The sequence below is a fragment of the Plectrocnemia conspersa genome, unplaced genomic scaffold, assembly GCF_051122295.1.
Source record: "Plectrocnemia conspersa isolate PC_06_02 unplaced genomic scaffold, ASM5112229v1 ptg000013l, whole genome shotgun sequence".
NCBI lineage: Eukaryota > Metazoa > Arthropoda > Insecta > Trichoptera > Polycentropodidae > Plectrocnemia > Plectrocnemia conspersa.
The window spans coordinates 31,565,449-31,593,345 of record NW_028277177.1 but is presented as its reverse complement, the minus strand read 5'-3'; the positions used below and the strand labels follow the sequence as shown (position 1 = coordinate 31,593,345).

The 27,897-nt window shown below is 29.4% G+C and overlaps 2 protein-coding genes across 2 annotated transcripts; both read right to left on the bottom strand.

The window, feature by feature from the left end:
- Nucleotides 1-2,166: 2,166 nt before the first annotated feature.
- Nucleotides 2,167-8,524, bottom strand: LOC148227860 (uncharacterized). Its single transcript, XM_088202520.1, has 2 exons — nucleotides 8,156-8,524; nucleotides 2,167-4,552 (listed from the first exon to the last, which is right to left on the bottom strand). The coding sequence occupies exons 1-2, from the start codon at nucleotides 8,454-8,456 to the stop codon at nucleotides 3,597-3,599; spliced, it is 1,257 nt and encodes a 418-aa protein (XP_088058646.1). The 5' UTR covers nucleotides 8,457-8,524; the 3' UTR covers nucleotides 2,167-3,596.
- Nucleotides 8,525-22,630: 14,106 nt separating this feature from the next.
- LOC148227859 (uncharacterized) lies at nucleotides 22,631-27,104 on the bottom strand. The gene is made up of 2 exons (XM_088202403.1): nucleotides 26,363-27,104; nucleotides 22,631-23,292 (listed from the first exon to the last, which is right to left on the bottom strand). Exons 1-2 carry the CDS (start codon nucleotides 27,054-27,056, stop codon nucleotides 22,811-22,813), a joined length of 1,176 nt encoding a protein of 391 aa, XP_088058529.1. The 5' UTR covers nucleotides 27,057-27,104; the 3' UTR covers nucleotides 22,631-22,810.
- Nucleotides 27,105-27,897: the final 793 nt, after the last annotated feature.

The following is a 27,897-nucleotide window of genomic DNA, read 5'->3' as shown; positions in this document are numbered from 1 at the left end:
TTGTCTGAAGTAGCCGTGTGAACGGGTCACTCTAATCGGTCGTAACTGCGCGAGTGTAAACACGACAGATAAAATCCCTCACTGCACTCGAACTTTCCGAAGGTAAAAGTCGACAAAACTCGAAAAGTGAGTACGATTTACATTTGAATGAGAACCGTAGCGAGCGCCGGGAAATTGGGCATTCAACGTTTCTAAGAAGTCCTATTATGAATTCAGATTATAACCCCGAGAACACTCTCACGGAAAGATTCGCCTTTCGTCGAAACTTTTACGTAATAATAACGAGCGCAAATCATTTCTATAACGATTTATTACTTTGGTGAAATTACACAGTACTACGTGTGACGATTTAACAATAAATACACGCACTTAACTATTACAGTATATCATACACAACTTCTTAATCTAGTGAGATGAAACGATCGAATCGGTGCTTCGATAGCGAGCTTGTATTATATTAAGATTTTGCACTTTTCTTACAACAAAGATAAAATAACTCGATCTATTATATATGTATAATTATTGATTTTATAAAATTCTGTAAAATTTAACATGCAAAATACTCATTGTTAAAGTTATACATTTTTACGACTATATGTTGTAACATACTCTAGATTTTTAAGTACAAAAGTTAAATTATTCATAACGCTACAAAACAGATTTGATATGATTTCACAAAATCAGATTCTGAAACTTGTATTAATAATAATAAAAAAATTAAAACCAGCATTTAATTTTACATATAAATAACATTATTAAATCTTTGTGACAAGAAATTCAAATAAGGAAATGACATATATATAATTTTAACAGAATAATGATATGTAATAGCTTATAACTGTAAGCAACAATAAACTAAAATATATTCATTACTACAACAAAAAAATCTATTTACAAAATTATAATTCAGGAATAAAAAATCGCAGAATTCAGCTTTAAATTAATTATAATTTGTACGCGTTTTGTCTAAGCAAAAGTGCTCTGAAAATTAAAAGCGATTCACTAGGAAAATAACCAATGATTCGATCAAAATCGAGCTATTTTATCTTTGTAGAAAATTTATTATTGCAATTTATTCAACGTCAGTGAATGTGCATTTTATATTTAAATTATTGCAAACGAAGCTTTCTCCGCAATTGCCGATTCGTTCTTAAAAAAACACTTGTTCGAATCCTAATGCTGCGTTCACACCCACGCCGAATAATTCTAAAAATACAACTATGCCTAACGAATGGCAAATTATATTGAATAAAAATGCTAATATTACATTGAATAATTCTATGAAAAATAACAATGTAGAAAAATGCTTTTATTCCATATTTTTAGATCAGCGTTTTTTATTTATTTCAGGTTGTTCCATAAAACTTTGCGTTTTAAAAGATGCGAGTTAAGTGAGTTAAAAATTAAAATATGTAATACTTTTACTAAATAAAATAAATTATTTTTTATATCTGATTCGAAAAATAATATATTTTTGAAAGTTTTTTATATCTGTTTCTGTAAAATATATTTTTTCATATAGAAACTGTTGCAGAAATATAAACAATGTCTGAAGAATACGGTGGGTCAAAAAGGAGTTCCAAAAAAATCCATTCATTTCTTATCATATTTTTGGATACATGATAGCGAGCTCTGTTTTGTTATAAAATTACCCTTCTTTAATTTATAAGGAAATGTATTATCAAATTAGCTGAGCACAATATGTGTCTGTCGTAATTGTCTGACTTATAATAAATTATGCCATATACATAACATTATCTTATTGGAGTGTAATTCTGTTCTTGGGGCTAGAATTATGGGTTCACGTGTGTTAACCCTTTGAGTGGTATCGCCGTACATGTACGGAGATCTATCTTTCACTGTTTTGAGGCATCCCAGATCACATACACAACTGAAGAAATAACAAATATTTTTTTAAATTTGATTTAATAGCAGTAAATTAAAGAGTACGAAATAAATGGGTATAATAAAAAATAATTTATATTAATTTTATAATAAATAATGAGAGCTTCTGAATTGATAAAAAAAAATATTCTATAAAAAATATGTAAAATAAATTATCAAAATTTAATAATAGAAAAGTGTTAAATTAAAATGTTGAGAATCACAAATTTCTTTCTATAATTTACTGCAATATAAAATAACAACATGGATAATTATGAAAAAATACGTAAAATTAACTCGCTCCCACAAACAAATTAACAGATGTGTATAAATTAGCTCACTACTCAAAGGGTTAAAGACTATCTGACTCAAAAATAAATCTTTCTGTTCTAGGATCATTTATTTTTAGCATAGCGAGGTTTTCCTCAGCCTTGTGAGATATTCTGCAAATAAAAACACATGCTCAACCTTTTAAATATCTTTGAACTGATGTAAGCAACACATTGAGCTATTGTGCTAGTTTATGTATCGGTAATATCAGCAGCCCTAATATCCTCACTAACAACCCCTAAGGACTACTTATGTAGATATTCAATTACAAAATTTTTAGATTCACTTTTAACACTTTCTAAATTTAATGGCATTTAACTGTTATTGTCACATTATAACAGAGTTAAAACTCACACTTAAGCAAAGATTATTTTATCTTTTCTGCCATTGTTCGATTTAGTTTTGAATATATTGAAATAAAAAATATTCCGTTATTAAATAGCATTATTGATACAACTACTGTTAATAACATAGAAAGTATGGGGAAATTTTCGTTAATTTATAAATGCAAATGTAAAAAAAATAATTATGGAATAACCTGATACAATTTGCTTCTAAATATTCTTTACATCATATTTTAGTGACTTTTTTAGACAATATTTAAAAATTTGCACAGCGCAGCTTAAAAGTTTTAATAAATAAAAGGCAATTTAAAATAATTGCATTACGCTACCTGCTTCTAGTTTATGCAAGCTTCACAACATCTGTTTTATTTGGAAATATAATGATTCTGAAACTTATGGATGTTTTTTAAGACCACAACAAAAATATATATATATGATAATTTAAATTTGGTATAACGGCTATAATATCTACTTAATATAAATGTATTTTTTTTTCAAACATTGTTGCGACGCAACAAAATTATTTATTAATTTAATTTCATTTGTTCGAAAATATTTCAATGTTATTAAAATTATTAAATTTAATTATTGTCTTTTTGATGGACTTGAAATGTAAATAAAGGGGATCAAATACGAATTTAGAAGTGCGAAGCGCAAAAGTAAGGCAATCTAGGATCAGATTTTTAACATCTCGCGCGTAACAGCCGCCGGCGGGTTTAGATGCCGTGCGAAATTTTTTTAAATGTCTGTTTTAATTTTAAAAAGCGTAAAAAATAAATAATTCGGGCAGTGCAAATTTTTCGACATTTTTTCAAAAACATATTTCTGCGAATCACAAAATATTACACTGTGTAATGGCTGTGTAGCGCAAAATTTTAAGATACTCATTGGGTGCTTGGCAGCGTGTGCAATTTAATTAAGAGGTGCGAATTAATTTTCTCAAAATAATATTATCAGAAAAATATAATATTGCTTTTTTATCCAATAATCCGCATTGGTGTAAACGCAGCATAACATTCTTTAAAATTACATCTAAGCTTAATCTTCTATCTCGATATCGTTGCAGCTACTGGCTCTACTGGACGCACTTTTGCACTCTTCCGGCACTTTATCGCGTTTTCTTCTCGTACTGTCTTTTGATTCAAACGTTTTTCTTCTAGCGATGTCCTGCAACTCTCGCTGCACTTCGACGTCGTCTTCTTCCCTCGGCGCCTCGCCGGCGGCGGATGGTGCTCCGGAATTGAAGAAAGACCCCGAGGGATAGTAGAAGTAAGACAAGGGAAGGCTCGGGTAACCGTTCAAGTGTTGGCCATAGATGGACTGCATCATCGCGTGATTGTACGATTCTTGCAGCAGGCTCTTGTATTGTCCCTTGGGAAAGTCGCCGTTGTTGTACATTCCAGCGAAGTGTTTCAAGATGGGTGCTTGAGAAGACTGTGGGCCGGCGAACGGAGATTTGGACTGATTCTGTTCTGGGAACTGCTCCAACTGCCGATTGTCCCTCACCAGGACCTTGACTGCTACTTTTCTCGCGTGATGGTTTGCGGCCACAGCGGCCGCCGCGGCCAGCAGTCCGTTCTCCTGCATCTGGATCTGCTTCCTCTTGGTCTTATACCTCCTGTTCTGGAACCAGATCTTCACTTGCGTCTCCGTCAGTTTGAGGCTCGCGGCCAAGTCGGCTCTCTCTGGTCCGGACAGATACCGCTGCTGGTTGAACCTCCTCTCTAGCTCGTAGACCTGAGCGTGGGAGAAGGCGGCCCTTGACCGCTTCTTCCTGTTCTGACTGTGTCCCGGAGAGAACTGTCCTATGAGAGGGGTGGACATGTTCAAGGCGCCGGGTGTCGAGACCTTTTGCTGCCCTCCATAATGGTGGTGGAGCGTCCTCGGATAGCGCTCGGTGGAATCGTACGGATGAGTCCTGGGGAAGTTTTCTGTCTCGCCTTGCAAATAGGGCGGAGAAGCGATAGCCGAGGAAGATCGAGAGTCACATTCGTCTGAAATAAGAGATGTTTTAAAATTATTTAATTAAAGCGACACTTAACGATCTAGTGATTTTAGTTTGGATCGTCGCCCACCCTCAACCCCAGCTCGCGCCCTAATTGAGGAAATCTGTACTGTCGGTGCCAGGCTACGAATCGCATTCGATATTACACTTAGCGTTATTGCCCTTAATGACGCATTATACGTTCGTATTAATATGAAATATTATAAAATTAATATTATAATTTGTGGGGTATATATTAACAAAAATAAACATTATTACATTATGTTTATTTCTTTAAATATATACTCATTTTAAATTTGAATGCATCGACTATCATTTAGATGGGGGCAGGGGGGGGCGTTTGACCAGATAAATGTATGTCATTTAATGAAACATCCCTGATTCTAAATCATAAATTTTTGGGTTATCCCTAAAAAAAAATCTAAAAAATATTATTGAGTCTATCTCAAAAATATTTTTAAAATGCATCATTTCAGTGAAATCATATCGAAATACATTTTCACCAGTAGATATATATTTTTACCAGTGAAAATAAAATGTATCTGACATGTGTTAGTAAAATTAATCCATATGTATCATTATTTATTTACGTGCGATGTATAACTGTTACATTGAATGTGTATATTTTCACTAGTGAGGTTCAAAAATATTTTTACCAGTAGATATATTCCAGTTGCGAGAATATTAATTTTAATATTTTCGCAATAACATTAAAAATCTTTGAAAGAAAATATGTAATGCAGTTAAAAAAGTTTTGTAATAAAAATAAGAATAGATTTTCATTAACATAAAAATATTTTTTAAAAATATTTAAAAATGGTGTTTAAATTAATTCTGAAAAAAAAGGAAATTTCTACGATTTTTTAAAATAAAATGACATTATAAAAATGTAAATTTATTTTTGTGACAGCAGAGGTGAACAGAAAACAGCTTTAATAACCGCGCCAAGATGTATCTCGCGTACTGTCTCAGTCTCTTAGTGACTGCCGGACAATCAATATGATGAGAATGGCGTGTGACGTGTCCAGAGGATGATTTATGACTTGCGATTTTGAACAACAGATCGAATACCTTGGACACATGATACGAGATTAAAAATGTGAGTGTCTTTATACTTTTAATAATAGGAATATTTTAAGGAAAAATAAATCGAATCGACGAATTCGATCCCTAGTGAAAAATGTATTGATAATGCGCTGCATGGATTCTTATAGTTAAGTTTATTTAAATGTAGAACTCTACTTATACATATAATTAAAAATATATATGTCTTACGTATTTGATAAATAAAATAAACATTGGTCAAAAAATATATTTTATCTAATTAAAAGAGACCCATGGTGTGCTAAACAGCGGTTAGTGTGCACAAATTTAACGAACAAAGCATCTTTGCCCTCCTCCTCCGCTCCTTGCTTCTCGCCAAGATTTGAAATGTATATTTAGCATATTTTTTTCAATATCAACATAATCTATTAAATTCTAATAGCAATATTGAAATATTGCTATTATTATTTAAAAGGTTATGTAAATACCGGCCATTGAAAAAGTCCACAGCATCTCAATTTTAACAAGAACATATGTGTAATTTCTGGAATTTCGGCAAATAAAACAAATAATGTTTTTCCTATTTGTTATGTTTATATATAGCTCTGAAGGGCTAATATATTTATAAATTCTGACTATATGGATATAATCGCGATTTAATCAAATTATTAAAAATATTATACTTTGAGAAGCAACTTAAAAAAAAAAAAAAAAAATTTGAATCAGTGCGCAATTTTTCATATATAGATTTAAAATTTATCGCTTAGTTTTTTATTGAAAAAAGTTAAATAAAATATAATCCTAATATTTGCTTTTATAAAAATATGAAAATATTGCTAGAGCAGCGTCGCATCGCGATTTATTATTTTACAATGAAAAAGGTTTACCTCATTAGGTAATTTTATGTGCAAATACTATATCGAATCGAAGCTACTACGATGTAATAGTTGTTTTATTCAATACACTTAACACTCGCACACGCGCATCGAAAATTATTCGATATCTGCCGCGTCATAGGGTTACTTAATTTACTTAATGTATCCTTTGTTAAGTTTATTACTTATTTACGTGCACGATACTGTGCCGCGCGCCGTTTAAGTAAAAAGCCTTTTTCTTGCTAAACAAAGTCATTTTTGAAAGCTTTTACGTCGTTTACCAACTTTATGCCTTTAACGAGTGTGTGCTATATTCGGCGATAAATAATATCATACATTACACTGACTAATATTTTTAATGGCTATAATATCAACACTGAACGTTATATATTACGGCAAAGCTTAATACGAAATTCTAATATAGGATAATATTCTTCAAATTTCACGTTTAATATAGTTGCATTATATCCGATAATTGAATCGAGAATTAATTTTATCGAGCGTATTATATATATATAAAACATATTTAATTATAATATTTTTAAGTATTATTCTTAATGTTTACTAATAAATTTATGCATTATATTATTAAAAACATTTTTTAATGAAATAATATATTATTTTAAATTTAAAATGTACTGTGCTTGACAATTTTCAATTGCAGCGCAAAAAGAAATTTTATATAAATAAAATACTGTACGTATTATTAAATATTATACAACATTATACAAATGCAATTAAAGTGTGAAAAAACTATGAATTTTGCGTAATTGAAATTATTGTATATCATAAAAATGCGACTTTATTATGATATCTTAAGACAGACATCAGCAACTTTTTTTATCTTAATGGCAGAAAAAAAATTAAAACGCTGTTTAATGTAAGCTAGCAGAATCAAATCTAACGGATCGTATTGAATCTGATTGTCTTATTAGTCATATTGATATTTAAATCCGCCGGAAATTTTATGGATTGATTCCATCTGACAAAATAATGTCGAATAATGTAAACGAATATCAAACAATAAATAAATATGAATTAATTAAATAAATATCTGATTCTAACTTCATGAAAAACCAATGAGAAGCACCGCTTTTATTATTAAATATATTTTTTATTAAAAAAATATATTACTTAAAAATAAGAAAGATATAGTATATATATCATATATATTAATATACATATAATAAATTATTATATTTAATATTTATTATAAAATTTGATTTTAATCCTATGATTACATAACTCTCACTAATAAATTATAGCATTGTAATTAATAAATTAATGTATATATTTCTTAGTAAATCTGCGACAGTAATAATTAAAAAAAATTGCTTGCTTATGATCAACGAAATATATTGCCTAAATATAGTATTTAAAATATACTGATAAGGAACAATTTAATGGTGCATTAAATACATATTTTATTAATTTGCTATTTATTACCAAACTAATATTAATATAATTTATCAGTTAGGCTATGCGATAATGTTCCATATTAATAATCAGTTGACAATATAATTAATACAGCGTCTCTATATTTTTTTGTATATTTATTACTCTCATTGATTTATTTTTTATTGAATATCAAATTAATACTTTTTTAAAATAGGTATTAAAAATATAGTAGACTCATACTAGAATTAATTAAAATATTATATTAAGCCGTGTACCTGAATCGGTGTCCAATTCGTTCTTTCTGCTCATATCCAGAGCTTCATCGGATTCCTTGACGGAATAGGATTTGTGGTGATTGTCGTACTCCTCGCACGAAGTCTCTCCGTGGTACCAGTCGTCGCAACTCTTTTTTGCCTTATTTTTACAGCCAGCTGCACAAACGATTGTCGATAATTTGCGATGCGACTGTTGACAGCTTTTCCACTCCATCTCCGATTTGCTCTTGTTCTTCGTCAGGATGTCGTCGATCGAAAAAGGCGTGCTGCTGCACTTCTTCGAATCCGACTCCAAATCCATGGTAATTATTCCAATCGACAATCTCGACGAAACATCGATTAGCAATTTGGAATACGACGCCACTGACAATGTACACCGTTCAACTGACAAACCGTAATTGATTCAGCTATTTCAACATTGTTAAAGAACAGCTTTGACGCACGTCGAGAAGCTTTAAGCACGGAAAGCGTCAGGGCTGGCAACTCGCGTCCTTATATATATTTAATAAAAGTCTGTCGCTCATCTGAAATTATTAAATCATAAAATGTTTTGTATCATGTAATTCAATTTTTTTTCGATTAAATTGTAAAGGATTTTGCATATATTTTCACTTTAAATTATAAACTAAAGCGTTTTGTATTATATTCTTATTTTTTATGTTTATTGTTTTAGTATATCTGCAAAATTATTTATATTATAGAAATAAACATAAAAATTCTTTCTATACATATGTATGTATAGAGAAAATATAAAAAAAATATCAGAATTTTATCTGAAGTGTTTCTTGATTAGAAAATTAATAGCAAATGTAAATGTTAATAATTTAATTTAAGAATACTATAAAATCGCATAGTAAAAAGATTTTATTTATTTTGCTTTCAACCACAGTGTGACAAATCACTTCTTGTTGTACTTTTGTAATTTTTACTCTATGAAGCACTATTTGAATTTGATGAAAAGTGAGTGCAATAGAGTTGCGATCGCGTCCCTAATTTTTAAACATTGCAGTCAAAACGTCAGTGAGAATGCTTCTTAAACGTAATATTTTTTTGTATATTTTTATTTAAATTTATTATTTATGGAGTTTTTTTTTTAATTTACTTACAAGTTTTTTGCAGGAATCATACATATTATTATTAGTTATAAATCAGTACTCCTACCAATGCGCTTTTAGTCATTGAAAAATCTAAAGATTAAAATATATATCGTATTCTAGAGCATGCGTTATTGCAGTGAGTCCTTTACTTATCATAACGTACGAATTTTTATTAATATTATTGAATATGTAACTTTTAGACTGTTATTTGATTATAAAACTATACAAGTTTTATTACCTGACTTTGCTCAGGCTAGATTCAAACTCGCTTTTTATTAATTATAATTAATTTTATTCATCCTTTTATTACAAATGTATTTCAATAAACAATATTTTTGTCTCTTGTTTTGCAGTAGCACGTAATCAGTTGGCAACGTGTCGCTGTTCAGCTCAATTTTCTGCCTTAAAGTTGAAAATAAAAATAGCACAGTAACAGCCAGAATGATATGTGCAAATGCCTAATAGCCGCCAGATGGAGTGCCATACAACGCGACGTAGATCGCGTACTCTCTCAGCCTTTTAGCGACTACCGGACATGCAATGCGCGATGTAGGATAACGTGTAACATATCCAGAAGATGACTTACGGTTTGTGATTTCAAATACAGATTCGAACTTAGATCAAATTCATATTGAATTCGTGATTGAATACATTAAAAAAATATGTATGCCTACAAGCATAAATATAACTAATGTTGCATAAATGTGTGTGTTTTATTTAGACTTCTAACAAGCTAGAAGCATAAGCGCAAGTCCGACAAATAATTCAACTTCAAATATGCTGACGATTTAAATTTATGTACTACGACAAAATTTTAAATAAAGTAGGGGAAAGAAATTTAATAAAATGCTGTCTGTTTTTAAAAAATAAAATTATATTTTAAAAGCTTAATAATTATTATGACTAATTTTTAAATTATATTATGTAATAAAAAAAAATTCTACGAATAAAAAATATGTTAAATTTGATTAATAATACTTTTTGGGCTGGTGGGATGCTAACGGTTCGGTGTTTTTTGCTCAAACTAAAATTGCGCACAGATATTTTGATCATCTGATTCTGATCAATATACACATATAATGTATATTTAAGAATACGTTAATACATAATAAAAAAGAATGTCTGTATGTATAACAGATTTATTTACAAATATTTTAGAATTATTTTATTATTTAATTTACATTAGTATGATACACTTACATTTTTTATTATTAAAACACATTTTTTTATTTATAAATAAAGCAGTTCATAATTCAGAATTCATATTAAAATATATTTGCTAATCAAACAATAACATATATTCAGAATTTTCGTATGCGCAATAATCCAGTCACCAATGCTAACAACATAGTATATTTACTTTCAAAAGTCAATGCACAATAACATCGTTCGACGCGTGATCATCCGTGCTTTTTGGAAATGTTTTACTTTGTGATTGATCTGTGTAATTACACAATGCGAAATTGATTAATTGTTTTCATGGTACGATTATTTTATAGCATCTCCTACAGTTCTTAAAATATTATTTGTGTTTTTTATTATAACTCTTGCTCTAATTTGCGTGTCCTTTTATATTTTATTTATTTTTAAAACTATTATTGTTTCATTTATTTTTAAAATTCGTTTCATTTGTTCCATTTTTTTCATTGATCCAACGACTCTTGAACAAAACCTGTCATTTTTAACTTTGCCTTAGACCTTAGACTAAAAATAATGGTTTTAGGTTAAAAACTATTTTAAGTCATTGTTTAATGCATTTTTAATAATACTAAAAATAATCTTCACACCATTTAAAATTGCTTTAATTTTGATTAGTGTCAGCTACGAAGAGCTAGTCAGGTTCGTATCATTTAATTTTAATTATCTTTCTTATTATGTATTATTATTTATTTTTGGGTATTGTAATAATAAATTGTAACGCATTGCATTTAAATAAATAAATATCAGTGCAAATATGAAAATAAATATGATTCCCGAAATCTATTTATTATTGTATTTTTAAACATTTATAAGCTTTAATTTTTATGAGAATGTATTACAATCAGGTTTTGACTTATCTTTTATTTTATTTTTCAGCATGTGGATTGTTTTTGCTCATGCTATCTGTGATTTTGAGTGAGCGATTTACTGTGATGTGTATAACAAATTACGTTTTTCCAAAGCGGTATTTTTTTAATCAACCAGATTTCTCCTGCTCTATCATCTTCATCATAAACATCCGACACCATCATCTATAGGTGTGAAGTGGCAAGAAACAATTTTTTTACTTCAACGCAATTGTTATATATCACGGAAAACAATATTGATCGTGAACGTATTTGGCAACCCTGTCGCTTCAGACACACGTGTTCGAAGTTCTTTCCCTGAGAGCATTAGAAAGAGCGCACTATACGTCGGGGCAATCAAATTAAAACGGAAAAAAAGAGACGAATATATCTATACGTGGGTGGGTTTTCCCCGCGAGAAGCTTTTAAAGTATTCTGTTACGATTCCGAAACTCATTATACTAATATTCAACGTTCGATTCTCTATCGTGTATACGCACATGTGAGCGTTTTTCTTCCAACGCTCGTCAGCATATAACGAGTAAATAATTCATTAAAAAATCTGTCCTCGAGATTAATACGTTAAATGTACAGTCCCTCACCTTGATTACCTCCCATTTGAGAGGTAACGCCCTTCCCCTTATTGCGCAGTTCGCTTCGAAGAGAGCTTGGGTCGTCGCTAGCCTTCTCGCTCTTCTCTTCCCGTTTCTGAGCCACCGTCTTTTTCCCGCGACGACTCTTTAATAACCGCCGACCAATGAGAAGTGCTTCGCCGCGTGTTTATCCAATCGTGCGACGATGTTATTTTTTTAATTACCTTTTTGCGTTAATTAGCCGTCGAGTGTCATAAAATTATGTAGTGCGTCATACGAGGGCGATAATTTGCCGGCATTCAGAGAGAACTTGTTCGCCCAATTTTTCCAGTCGAGCGCTCCTTTGGGGTGCTGCGAATAATTCGTCTATTAGGAACCATTGTTATGCAAACAGGCGCACTTTTCGACTGGGGTAAGATGCGGATCGAAGATTGCGACCTTATAATCTGATATTTCAATCTATCCCGTCTATCGACGAGATATTCCGTTTAACTGATGACCTATCTAAAGAGCTAGGCCAATTTGTGGATTTTTCACATTTTTTACTCGTGTATTTTTAGTGTTTAAATTGTGAACAATATACTATTTTATTGCATTTTTTTTAAATCATCTACGTAGTTGAAATAAATTTCTTGCGACTTGCGCTTATCCCTGTGAACACACAACTTCATGAATCAAAGATTTTATTAATGCATATGGATATAAATATTTTTTAATATAAAATACTTTAATTCACGAATTTAATGTGAGGTATGCGCTTGAGGTATGCGCTTACAAAGTATGGTTCTCTGTTGTAAATTGATTTGGCGGCAATCGCTAAGAGACTGAGACAGTACACGACCCACTTCGCATCGCTTGGCACTGATGGTTATTAAGGTTGTTTTCTGTTCACCTCTACTGCTATCACCGAAATAAATATAAATTTTGATAATATTATTTTATTTCCAAAAATTATCTTAAGCACAAATTTTTTAAATATTTTTTTGTGTGTTTTATTCTCCAATATATTATAAATTAATTTTATTTAAAAACATAATTGCCCCTTCTAAATTAAATAAAAATCGCTTAGCAAAGGCCACACTAGATTTTTGTATATTATGTATGTTACATCGAGTCGGTGAAATCACTTATTGCGTGAAATTGGCAAAAAAGCCTGTTGCGTCATTCATGAATTAAGCGAATTATCTGTAGAATGCACGCATTAATCCAATGAGATAAGCGCTTCGATGCTGCTTTTTGGAAATAAGCCAAATGTAATTTTTCATGAAACGTCACATTGATTGAAGGGACCAATTTGTTTGTTCCTGTCAAGAGTATGAATAGAGAGAGTACGCGATTTGCGTTGCGTTGCTTGGTACTTCATCATAAAATACTGTAACTTCATATTTTTGCGCAAATAAATTTATTTGAATTTCGCGATTGCAAAACGGACTCGTAGTCAAAGGCATAATTTTTGGTATTTGGTATTTGCTCCCCCCTCCCATTGGATTTGACCAGAAAAATATAATTAAATACTATGAATTTTAATGAAATAAAAATATTAAAAAAATAAAACTAAACTTTTGCCCCCCCCCTTCCACCTCCTCTTAAAAAACCTGAATTGACGTACCTGATTCTAAACCAGAAATTTATATAATATGTTGAAGTCATATTGGAATACATTTTCACGGGTAGATATATAATTTGAATATACATTAATGACATATTCAAACCGCTAGTTAGAATTTTAAGTAATCTATGTATTTATTATGGATGCTAAATTAACATATAATATGTTGTTAACGAAAGATTTTGCTATGTGATTAAACGGTAGTAGTAATATTGTGTTTTAAATGAACACATAGGAGTATTAACACTAGACACAGAAAAAGCATTTGACACCGTTAGACGACGACTTAACCTATAAATATTTAAATAAGATATCCGAAATTAAGTATATACATACCTGAAAGAGCTGTATTGTTAAGTCCCGCAGGGTAGTTTTCTCGGTCCGTTTTTTTATTAAATATACTTATGACATTCAGGTTTACAAAATACTGACTTCTAATAAAATAATTATTCAGGTTTAGTAAGATTTTTTTACTTTATTGCAATCGGTTTAAGACCGCAATAACCAATTGTGACGGATGTTGTCAGCGAACACTGGTTCTACATTGACAATTTAAATAATAATATTATATATAAAGCAAGAAGAAACTGAAGCATTAATTTGTATAACACGTAGATAACCCTTCCCTTCACCTCATATAAGTGAAAAACACTCTAATCTAAAATTAGCATTGTAGTCCTAAAACCGATATTTAATAAAAAAAAAAAATATACATAACATACCTTTCTATATGACCTTAAAACATTTTATGGTAGATTTTTAATACTAACAGTTTATGAACATTGCCGTAAATATACAGAAAATTATTATAAAAATGCCTATACATATTATATCATAATCTTGCATAAGAGGCATAATTTTTTTAGTAGCTTCAGGTATCGAATTAAGTATTTTGTAGTTATAAATAATATGTGTATTTTTTATTTTATTTTGCAAAAGATTTTCGTACATTTCATTTCTTTATGTTTATATTACTATAAGTCTTATTTTATGTTTTCAATTTCCTCCTGTGTACTAGGAAATAGTTATAAACCAGCAACTTGTACTGAATTATTTGTATTTCCTGTATTTTTAATCTTATAATAATCGTCGATTTGTCTTAATTGTGGTATATTTAAATATGTCGTTATTTTTGTATTTATTTATTTACTCGTGAATTAGATTGTATTACGGCTAAAACGCTTTCCAAATATTTATCGTGGAGTAAGCTAAGCGTATAATCGGTCATATTTGAGTTGGCTGAGAATAAAGTAAAGTTAAATATTTACGTAATAAACTTGACATCCCCTCTATCGGGGAGCACGTGTGCCACGTGCACCTACGCGGTTATTTCCGAAGACTTTTCGCTCTTTGCTCCGACTCTGTTATAAATAAACAACTTTTTTAAAGCGTTTAAAATTAACGAAAAACCTAAACACGAACGCTAATCGCTGGATTCAATTTCCTATGTGTTTTTCTTGCACTGAATATTGCCGTTTATTTTTACTTCCTGACGTTCTTGTAACAACTTGGCGATTTCTTAAGTGATGACTTTTCATTTTAAATAGTTCGTATTATTGTATTTGCTGAAATTCATTCATTAGGTTTAGTTTTATATATTTAAAAAAATATTTCAGTTCACAGCTATTGAATTTAAATTTTATATACCAATATAAATAATTGTATATGCAATATAATAAGCATTGCTTATTCTTGTGAAATTTTTTTTGAGTATATATTAGTTATACTATATTAAGCTATTAAAATAATATTCCTTACACGTCAAAGAAAAATATTTTGATTTAAGAACTCATATCTAAAAGCTTCTATTATTATAAATAAACTTGCATTACTAAAATTATAAAAAAAATATGGCAAGCACAATACGTTATACGTGATCTTCCGTACTGCCTCCGCTCGAGAGCCTAACTAAAGTTTACTAGACCCATGCGTTTGGTTGGCCCTGAAAGTCTTAAACTTAAACACTTGTGGGTTATCTCATGCATTTATTGAGTTCGTCCCTAAATTTTCATATTTTTTATAACATTTAATTTTCGTAAAGTTGTTCTTAATTGATCATTTATATATTTTATTTTGTTTTTATTAAAAATCTTTTTCTTAATGCGTCATGATGCTTTAACAAGAAATGTTATATTATTGAAATAAATATAAAAAAATAGATAATCACTATCCCATGTTTTTTTTCTAGCTCCTCATAACTATTGCCAAAAAAAAAATTGGGTTTAGCAAGCTCGTTGAGAAGCTGCATGACTCGTGCAAGAGGAACGGTTAAGAATAAGGCCTAATACGCACTGTTTTATAATGTAAGTTTTATGATACATTTTGTTTCGGCAGCTACAAAGCCTCGAAAGTCGCTCCTCGTGTGAAAGCAAATTTTAAATTTAAATATATATATCTCCCACAATTTTTTTAGATGCTAAATTCTCCGGCTATTTAATTTCGCAAAACCCATTTACGGATTAAGTAAGTAGTAAGAGCGGTGCATCGAAAAGGGTCATACATAACAGTCCGAAAGTATTATTTCACAATCTAAGATTTTTTCCTGTAATAGTTAGGACGTTTTACGTATTTTTACGATAAGCAAATTCATATATTACAATTATAACATGCTCACAGACAAAGGGCGATATCATCCATAATAGATTTGTAAAAATCAGTATTCTTAGCCGCCGCTGAAATTAATTTTTAAGTACTTATTTAAATCAAAATTTTAATTTGCCGATTGAAATTTAGGAACACCTCCTCGTCTTCTTACTTATATTTTTTATTAAACCTCCGCTTTTTGTTTCCCAAATGCAATTATAAATGTATCTGTATTATGTTAATAAAATTAATTTAAAGCAAGAAATAATATAATATAATATAATTATACATATTTCACAATAAATTTATTTTCGTTATTAATATTTATATAAAATTATTGTAAACAATTCGGGATTCAATTTCTACGATGAGTTTTTCTGTGTCGTAGCCATTTTGTGCGAATGATAAATAAGTCGCCTCGAAAGTCGCTCTTCGTGTGAATATAGGTTGCGGCAACAAGCAAGTCGCCTGTGCACGCTCGAGCGACTCGGCGCCTGCGGGCGTAAGCACCCATTTAAAACCATATATAGTACAGTCGCCGGCGACTAGTCGACAGTGCGTAATAGGCCTTAGTATCATCGTATAATATATTTTATATCGATCAGAACATTTGTTCTAAGCTTCGGCATACTTTAATTAAAAATCAAGTTTCTCTACTAATTTTATTTATTAATAGAATATAATATAAAAAGCTCTTAAATATTTATAACTTCTGTTTTAAGGGGCGAATTGAATACACACGTGCCGACATGATGCGAGCGAATCAAAATAATGGGGTGTGATTGTAACCGCAATTACAACACTTTTTCTACTCGCATCACCCCCTTTTTTTGATTGTCGCAGATGAACGATTTTTTTAAATATGTAAATTAATATTGTTTTTTACAACTTTTACATATATTAATTGTGTAAATGAATGTCGTGTTGCTATACGTATCGTGTGATAATATCGATAGTATGATACAGCAATATTTTTATCTAAAGGATAAGATTTATATGACTAAATTTTACAATGATTTAATCTATAGAATATTTTTAATCAGTATAATAATTTTATTTACATGATATATATTTAATTAATTTAAATCTATTTTGAGCTCTACGTTATAATTATAAAATTATGAAAGTATATAATTTTTCGTAAAATTATCCTATTACTGTATTATATATATTTATGTTACATTGAATTTGTATTACCAGTTATATTTTCATATTCGAATATATTTACCGGTAGATATATATTTCTACTAGCGAAATTAAAATTTAACCAATAAGGGCTACTGAAATTATATGAGGACAATTTAAATGAGCAACATATAAAATTTCAGGAATAATTATTGAATATATTTAATTGCAGTTTAGATTCAAGACTGTTTTTATATATCTTTATTGCGGGTAAGCCCAAGAATTTCTTGTTCAGAATCAGGGACGTCATTTTATCTTTTTTCAAGGGGGGTGGGGCAATGTTGGTGAGTCGGTGGTCGTTTTTTTTAATATTTTGATTTCACTAAAATTCATAGTATTTCATTAAATGCCATTTTTCTGGCCAAATTCAAGGGGGGGCAAATGCCTCCATCTGTCTAATATTTTTTTTATATATAAAAATATATTTATTTAAAGCTCATTTTTTACCCCCAAATCATTTATTTTAGCGCTTACTACAAATAAAATGTTTTTTATTAAACATATTTATTTAATGCTCATTTTTTATTATTGTAATGCACAAACAATTCAAAGTATTTACTTAAATGAACATATCTCTTAAAATAATACACTGTTTAATTGAACCCAAATTATATACTACACTAAGCTGCGGTTAAAACTTTATTTGACAGTTGCGAAACGTACATTTTCTGTTTAAACCCAAACCTAATCAAAACCAATTTGGTCTAATGAAAGTTTTTATTCATGAAACTAACACTAGTTTTTAAATTTTCATTACGGTTATTAATTTAGGTTAGTTTTTTTTAGATATTGTAGTAATTTGTCAAACTATGTAACGTTACAATTACGTCACAAATAGCTGTTTGTGAACAAATGCTGTTTTACTTACACTGAGCAATGAAATTGTTAATCAATTGTTTGCTACATTACTGTATGAATTAGTAAATTTATATTTATACTAGTGAAAATAACTCTACTGGTAATACAGATTTGCTGTAACATATATAATATACTAATAAATGGTCACATTTTGTTAGAGTATATATTTTTAAAATTATAATCTTGTTTCATCATTTTATACATATTAATAATTCGGCAGATGTGCAATACTATAAATTTTATCATTTAATAAAATCTTTAATGAAAAAACACGTCCTTTCTCAGTCAGTTATTAGTTTTCTTCAAACGCTGCTATTAAGTCAGCACTTAGCTTAACTACATAATATGTAAGTTATAAAAACTATAAATAGTAATCCTAGCTAAATTTAAAAAAAATAACGTTAATATCAATGATAATAGATTACAAATACATGATAGTTTTAGAGTAAAAAAAATAAAATAATAAATAATAATAACTTTTTTACTAACGACATCTGTTATGTATAAATGCAACTTAAATACATTTATTTTGAAATATTTCACCAGGATATTGTATTTGGTTTGAAACTTGACTAAATAATAGTTATTATAATTACCGCTAGATGGTTATATTAGGTGTTAATTAACAATGTTTAATATTTCTTTTTATACAAATAAATGATGATATGGTATGAAACGTGATGTTTACGCTACCGTATTAAACCTAATGCGCGATATATCAATCGCTTTATTGTTTCTGTCCATTAGTTTCGATCTCACGCTCGTGAATAAACAGACAGATCGCATTTCACTTTGGTTTTTGATGATGAACACGACTTCGGGATTACCGGCGCATGAATGACGCAATTGTCTATACGATAATTTTCAATAAACATCCCTCTGTGGGCGCATTTTTCGCGACATCGATATGTTTGCTCGATACACAGTAATCACTGTCACGGGGGTAGATCGCAGAGCCATTAGAGGGACAGTTTGAAACCGATATCCCACACACGCTCACGTTTATAGACAATTTGCATTTAGGGCAGCTTCAACACAAAATCGCTATTAGTTTCACTTAAAAAGTGAGGCAAAAAACTCCGTTGCATTGAACCGCCGATGCGGGGCAAAAAATTAAGTGCGCTCCTGCTAGCTTTTGGAGTTCTCAAAGATCCCTCTCACTTATTCGTCTTCGACTGATTGTTATTAATTACCAAATTTCCGTTTAAAATATTCTAATTAAACGTTATTATTTTTTTATCGGATTATATTCAAAACAGAAATTGAGGCTTTATAAGAAATATTCGTCATAAATCTAATACATGATTGAGAACATTGATTGCATCTTTGTCGAATAACTAAGGAGCGATTGTGAAGCATAAAATTAAAATATGCAATTAAATATTATTTTCACGGCATATTTAGGTTTAATTTAAATTTTATGACCCTATATATTGTACATCTTATTATTGCATCTTTAAAATGGCAAGTGCGATCACGTTAGTTCTGTCTCATGTACATTACTTAAGATTTAAATTAACTTAATGACAAAAATAAATAATAATAAATAAACGACCGATCTATAAGTATATATTTTGTAATGTTGTGTTTGATTAAGACAATATAACATACAATAAGAGTTTGCAGTTTTTCAAAATTATATCATGATTCTATCCAAGAATTTTGATTATAAATTAATTAGTGATGTCATGAATAATCAATATGAAAATGTCATGTTAATTCTTTATTTTTAACAATATCCCACGTATGTATAAGTTTCATAATAAACATTCTAATAAAGTTTGTGATTCTTAATTAAATTGTTTCTCATATGCCTTATGTTTTTTTCGTATTTCTCTCTAAGTATACATTTTTTCTTAATAATTTGATTCGAATTTAATTGGTAATAGTTTTGCAACTTTCTTTATAAATTTTCAATAACTAATATTAAAAAATATTAATATTCATATTTTTTAATCTGAAATAAATAAATATTTGTATGTAGTAATTTAAGAATGAGTGATTTTAGACATGGGGTAAAATGGTGGGTGACATCTGGCTATATATTTACAAGGCGAATATGACAGGTAGTAATATAAAAAGAAAATGGAACAAGCTTGTTCTAGGGTAAGATTTGTACTAATTTATTGTTTACACGTTCGAGTCGGGCGCCACGAAGTTTTTTGAATCGCGGCTCACAACACAACGAATGCGTCACGCCCATAGGCCAGACCACCTTCCTTTACTGATAACCTTAAAAGCTTCCACCAGATCATCACCAGACTACAGCGGCTCCGGAAAGTACAAAATTAATATCTCGCTCGTTAATCACACGCTCGGTTCGTTCGATATTTGCACCGACTCAATTTCTTCTAATTTTAATATAAAATAGTATCAATCACTATAGAGATTAAATTTAAATTATTTTAGGATTAAAAGAATTTGATAAAACATGTATAATAGCGTCGTTGTATATATATGAGATTATCTATCGATTAGTACAATGTTTGGGACCTAAAATTAAATTAGACTGAATCATTGTTGTTTAATGGCTATAGTTCTTAAATGTGCTTTATATATATGTATATGTATATTGAATTTTCAGCTCATAGATTATTATTATTCAACAATAACTTATAATATTGTCTGTGAAAATAAGTTATGTGACTTGTCTGTTTATACTATTGAAAATATAACTTCATTGTTACAGTTGCGAATCGTCCATTTGCTATTCTAATACTAATTATAGTTTTTGCACTTCTATTAGATTAATTCATGTAGGGTTTGAATAGCAAATGGACACTTTGCAACGTATATTGAATTTCATAGACATTTTTAAACCAGCATATAATTTAAAATAGCTCTTGACTTAAAAAAATATTTTTGTAGACTTGCAACATCGTCAATCGAAAAATAAATAAAAGACTTTGTAACACATAGGCGGTAAAATATGCTAGCGATTATTTGTAGGCTATAAATTTGTAATGCGATTAATTTACGCGGCGGTAAACTGATAGCGATTAATTGCTGGCGGTGAATTTCGGGTGATAGTTTTTTCTAGACTCGCGATTATGAGCATTGGTATATAATATATATTTTCTTTATATTTTTAATAATTATTAAAAAATGCGATTTAATATTATTTAAACGTCATTGCGCGAATATATATTATTTTAAGGAGTATCGCCGTACATGTACGGCGGTCGATTTTACTTTTTTAGGTACGCCAAATATACGATATTTTCATATAATATAATTGCTTTATATTTACATATATAACTCAAGAAATATTATATAAAACACATTATAATTATGTAATGATTTCTATACATAATAATATTAATAAATTAAAGAGTACGAAAAAAATATTTTATTTTAATTTTTTAAAAAAGTATTGAAAGCTGTGTTGATATAAAAAAATCCACAAAAGCCGAATAATATATAATAAATATGTAAAATAAATGAACTAAATTTAATGATAGAAAAGTGTTAAATAAATTATTAAAACATACTAAAACAAAAAACTAGTAAAATAAATCAAAGCAATTATAAATAAATAACAACGGAAAATTATGGAAATATACGTAAAATTAACTCACTCTCAGGTGTATACTAACAAATAAATAAATGTTTATATATTAAATCACTACTCAATTAATTACTCACTACTCAATAAATTTGAGGTACTAACTTAAAAAAAATTGCTTTTAAATGACTTTATAGTTATTTTAACTATGTATCAAAATTGAATTTAAAATTTATTTTCTCCAAATAAAGGTTGGACTAATAACTTAGAAGTCACGGGTTCGGGTCCCCACAGCAAACTCTAATTTGTATGTATTAAAATACGCTATGATTAAAAATCGGCTTTAGCTGCAAAGTAACATTTATTGCTTATAAATTATAAATTACAATACATAATAATTTATAATTAATTATATAGATGTTACCTTTTCTTAGACTTTCAGTATGATGATTAAAACTTACCTGTAGATATTGTTTGTGTTTGCCTTGATCCAGTTTCTACTGACTTTAGCCCGCTATAACGCATTAGGTTTATGTTCTAATAAAAGAATAATCCATTCATAGTTATTTCTGCATTATTTAATTTTGCAATCATCCGATTGTTATAATGATGTTTATAGAGATATATATAAAATAAAATGTTTTATTAATGTTATCAAGAAACGATAATTAAACTTAATTACTTATAAATACTTACAATAAATTTTTCATTCTCACTTTTCAATTTAATGAAAATAAAAGTGCTTCGTTTGAATATATTTTTTCATACTATAAAATGAATTTATTATTTAATAAGCATCACTTCATCGCGTAGCCTCTGTGTATGCACAAACAGATGTGAACGGATGCTGTACTAATTGTAGCCAATTCCTGAAATGAATTTATAAAAAGAGCTTATCTTAATCGAGAGCGAGATGGCTCCGGTCGACCCCCGCGCGTTTGGTATATCTCTAACCTTTGGCATATTTCCATCCATCAAATCGAAAAATAAAACTATCGAGAACGATTTACAATTTATAAACTTTATTTTAAAACATAATTGCCGATACATGCTCGTTAAGTAATATAATATCAGTGCGAAATCTTATAAATTAATAATGTTTGGCTTGTCGTTCTTATCTAGATAAATTACACTATATGTACACTCTCAGATTTATACAAAATTTACACTGCAACTATTTTCACGCCTGGTAAAATCCGGCTTCAGGGAAAGCATTAAATTCCAAAGACCCGAAGCTTCGATAAGGGCCTTGATAAGCGCCGCTGTTATAATCGTGCGCTTTTTCGCCCTTGACTGAAATTGGGACAGTTACTTTCCTGCCTCCGTTGGCAAAGTTAAACATCCCCGACTGCAACGGCTTTTTTGAGATCTTGCTGGCGTCGACGGTTTTGCTGACCTTCGACGAATCGTCGGAGGAGACGTCGGAAGTGAGTCTTTTGTTCTTGTATCGCCTGTTTTGGAACCAGATTTTTACTTGGGTCGAAGAGAGCTTCAAGCCTAAAGCCATCTGCTCCCTCTCTGGTGCGGATAGATACTTTTGCTGCTTGAATCGCTTTTCTAATTCGTACACCTGCACTTGAGAGAACAAAACTCTAGGCTTTCTCTTCGAGCGTTGCTTGCCGTTTTTCCTCAATTCGGTCTTTGAGCTTGTCACGTGATTTTCTGAAACAAAAAAAAAACATATTTAAAATTAGTACTTCAAATTTGATTTTGGTGTTCATAATATTCACAGTTGCTCTTCAATCCTTATGTAATCATTAGTTTAATTTAATTTTTAAAAATACATAATTGTAAATATTAAAGATGTAGCTTTAAAATACAGTATAAAATAGATTCATCAATATAATAATTTTAGTTTAGAAAAAAAACTTGATAGTAAATTTATTTTTTAATTTAAACTATGTTTTATATTTATTTTTATGTAGTTATTAAAATATCCAAAATTCAGATTTGTTGGTGATTAAAATCTTATATGTAATTTAATGGTTTTTAGATTTTCATTCTGTTATCATTATCGATTAAATTGTTATTAAAGAACACTAAAGGGTACATGGAAAATATTTTAACCGATGGAGAATCATCTCATATTAACAAGATGAGTTGTCAGCTCTGTGCATATTAATAGAAAAAATATGTACACAAATGTAGCATTAAAATTAATTACAGCATTAAATTTTGGGCCGAATAATAACAACACCCTTAGAATTTTATTAACTTTGCCTTTATCAGTTGCATTGTGGATCTTAAATAGTTTTATCAAATTAAAAATCAACAAACACTATTAAAGTGAATTGGTTATATTGGCTATCAATAAATTGTGATTTAAAGAACAATAACGAGATTTTTCAAAGAAAAAAGCGAAACGAAATTTTTTAGACTAATAATGTTTTATTTATATATTATTCCCAATTGTGTTTTTTTTAACTAAATTTTTATAGATAGACATTATCTTTTAATTGTTTATATTTTTTCATTATTTTTAAAATTATTGTCTATAGTGTATTTTTGCAATAAAAATTTTAAATAAATATTGCATTTTTTTTTATAACTTTTTAACTTTTTTTAATTAATTTTTTTATTGCTTTTTAAATATATTGTCTATGAAAGTTTTTTGAAACCAAATTCATTCTTTTGTTGACCGTTAGGGCTAGGACGTTTGTACTTGCCGCTACCTATGGCTGTCGCCATCCGACTCCTTAATATGCTGGCATTGCACATTGATCTATTATATTTAACCCTTAGATCTTGTTTTCGGTGATAGATCACTGTTTTGAGGTACCCCAGATAGTTAAATATTTACGTATATAACTGAAGAAATAATAAATAAAAAACAGTCTATTTATATAACATTTTTTTACTTTTATATAATGTTAATTATTATTACAGAAAATAATATCAATAAATTAAAGAGTACAAAATGAATGAACATTGAAAAAAAATATTGCGAGTCACTGAATTGCTATAAAAAAATCATAAAAGCTAAATAATAAATATGTATGTATAAAAAAAATTAATAATAGAAAACTATTTAAATGAATTATTAAAACACACTAATACAAAAACGTAGTAAAAAAATCAAAGCAATGAAACGTTGAGAATTATTGATATTTTTATAATTTACTATAAATGCAATATAAATAACAACAAAAATAAGTTATAATGAGTTAATTTATACAAATTAACAAATGTGTATAAATTAACTCACTATTCAAAGGGTTAATGTCAGCTATGACGAGATAGTTCGGTTCGTATCAATTTATTTAAATATGTGTTATTTTTGTGTATTTAAATAATACTATTTATTGTTTTTGACCATAGTGACGCATTGGTCATAATGGTATTAATTTAATTTGAAATAATAAGTAAATATTGTTTATTGTACGATTTTAAAATACATTTTTAAATAGGTACTTATTGTATTTTATTATTATTAGTTAATAACTTTTTATGATTAATTTGTGTTAATATTATTTCATCAATTTGTTTAAAATATTGCTTATTTTAAATAAAATGTTTAAAAGCATATTATATTACTTTTTATATGAATATATTTTATTTTCTATAAAATAAAGTATTTATTTTTTAAAAACACCTACAAAAATTCGCTGTCAAAAAATTATGTTTTAAAAATAATTACCCCAGGGCGGCAAAAAATCAGGATCGGAGCCCATATAGATTAATATAATAAAGAGAACAGTGTGGAACGTTTTTGAAGCATTTATCATCAGTCGCAAGTAAAATTATACATTTTGTAATAGCTGGTTTTAACCTTTTGTGCAGTGAGTTAATTTATACACAAATTAATTTAATAATATACACATGGGGTTATTTTTTATAATTATTTTTGCGGTAATTAAATATTTATTATTTTATATTGCACATATAGTAAATTATAGATAAAATGTGATTATTACTACATTTTTGTATTAATATGTTTTAATACCTTACTATTAAATTTTGGCTATTTACATTACATATTTTTTATATATTATTCGGCTTTTGTGTATTTCGTGGATTCAGAGGTTTTCAACATTTTTAATTTAAATAAAATATTTTTTATTATGTTTATTTACGTGCTCTTTAATTTATTGAATCAAATTTAAAAAAAATATTACATAAACATAATGATTTGAATTAATTATTTCTTCAGTTATATATGTAAATAGATAACTATCTGGGGTACCTCAAGACAGTGAAAGTTCAACTACCGTACATGTATGGCGATACCACTCAAATGGTTAAAGCTGATTAAAAGTATTAACTAATTATTTTTACACATTTTTGTTTATAAATGCAATGTATGTTAAAAAATAAATAAATAAAATTTATGTATGTATATATTAACATACTGTCTGTTTTTTATAAAATACAACAATATTTTTGAGCAGTTAGTAAATATTAAGGATATACTATTTTAAATGTATAAATTTTATTTTATGTAGGAAATAAATATAAATCCTAAAATTATGTTTTTGAATGTGACGTTAAAAGATTTAAATGCAACTTTACTGTGATATCTAAATTGAAAGTACAATATTAGTTAAAACTAATACTTTTTACTACTTCCAATTTATACGTCTTTCATATACCTTTCGTTGGTTTTAAAGGGTACGATACTGGTTTCTGTTTGCATTGTTATTTTTAATAAAATTTCCACGATTATAAGATACAGTTGCACAATATGGATTAGATACTAAATTATTGAACGATCAATGAATAGCAAATGACTTACTTTGCATCGTATCCGGTATTTCCACGTCGTCCTCGTCGATTCTTCTAGGCTCGAAAGGGCTGCACAAAGAATTCAACTGTCTCACGTGCTGAGAAGTCATTCCAGGCGAAACGGTGGCATTCGGAAGGCTCGCTTCCAGATCCTTTCTATCAGAGACGACGGCTACCAGAGGACTGGTTCTAGGTTGATCGTCTCGCACCGTCAGATCCGGCTCCGTCGGTTGGGCGTAAAAATCGCTCTGGTAATATGAACTATTGGCGTTGTAATGAAAGGGTTGCGCGTATTGCTCGTTGATTGGATTCTGAGTCGTATACTCCGGATGATAGTATCCTTCGTACTGATGCAGGTAGTTGGAATTTGCGTAATACATATTGCCCCGCTCATTATATAAATGGTTGCAGCCGTGGTTGTACACGTCTTGGTGCTCGTATTGCGGGTGGAAAGCTTCGCAGTTCTGATAGAAAGTGTCTTGGAGAGGCTCGAACGGCTCCCTGGGAAGGTCCTCTTCGTGGTCGAAGGCCGCCGGAATCTTGGAGAAGCCTTCGCTGCTCTGGTCCACCAGGTTCAGGATGTCCTTGACCGAAAAGGGAGTGTTGGAAGGGTTGGAGGCGTCCGCGTCGCTCTTGAAAGGCTCGTCGACCGAAGGGTAGACGATGTTGTGTCGGTTTCCGTAATACGGCGGAGGTTGCAGCATCTTACAGAGCGTCCATAATGAGCGTCCAAATTAGCGATCAGCCTTTGACAGAGCGTAGGTGCTAACTAATTGGAACGTCAAAGGTCCCAAAAGACGAGCTCGGAGGAGGGTCTGGATAAAAATGTCGGGGTCTCTGTCTCGGTCGAGCGTTTGGCATCCGGCGCTCTCTATCTTGCACGTATTGCAAACAAAGGAGGGTCACTCTAACCTTCCAAACGTCCATATTTTTTTAACATTAATTTAAAATTCATTAATTCAAATATCGTAATACATTTTCACCGGTAGATATATATTTCTACTAGTGAAAATATAATTTGCTGCTCTAATCGTGAAAAATGAACCATAAGTGGTGATTTTAATTATCAGTTGTGAAACAACTTATTAAGTTCTATACGCCACCAGTAAATTTTATTTAAAAAAAATAGATATAAGGCGACACCTAAAAAGAAATCAATTGCTTACAATTTAACTAATGTTTATATTAGTGAAAATATAACTTACAGAATATAAAAATACACATTCACTGTAATAGATGCCAAATGTTCATTTGCTGTTAAAAATGACTAAATTCAAATTGACCTAATGAAAGCTCTTAAACTAACTATAGTTTTTCAACATTAGTTAGAATAATTCGCTTAGGTCAGATTTTTGCTAAAATAGAAAATAGACGTTTCACAATGATTAAATTGAGTTTCGTTGACATTTTAAAGCAATATATAAATTCACTAGCGCCTATCAGTTAAATTATATATTTGCTAGTAAAAACTACCTAGAAAAAAACATATAATACTAGTGAAAATGTTTTCGTATTAATAAAACAGTTAGAGAAACTATATTTATA

Coding starts and splice junctions, on each gene's coding strand:
- LOC148227859 (XM_088202403.1), bottom strand. CDS start 27,056: ATGCTGCAACCTCCGCCGTATTACGGAAACCGACACAACATCGTCTAC. Junction 23,293..26,362: donor AATACCGGATACGATGCAAA/GTAAGTCATTTG, acceptor TTTTTGTTTCAG/AAAATCACGTGACAAGCTCA.
- LOC148227860 (XM_088202520.1), bottom strand. CDS start 8,456: ATGGATTTGGAGTCGGATTCGAAGAAGTGCAGCAGCACGCCTTTTTCG. Junction 4,553..8,155: donor CGAATTGGACACCGATTCAG/GTACACGGCTTA, acceptor CTCTTATTTCAG/ACGAATGTGACTCTCGATCT.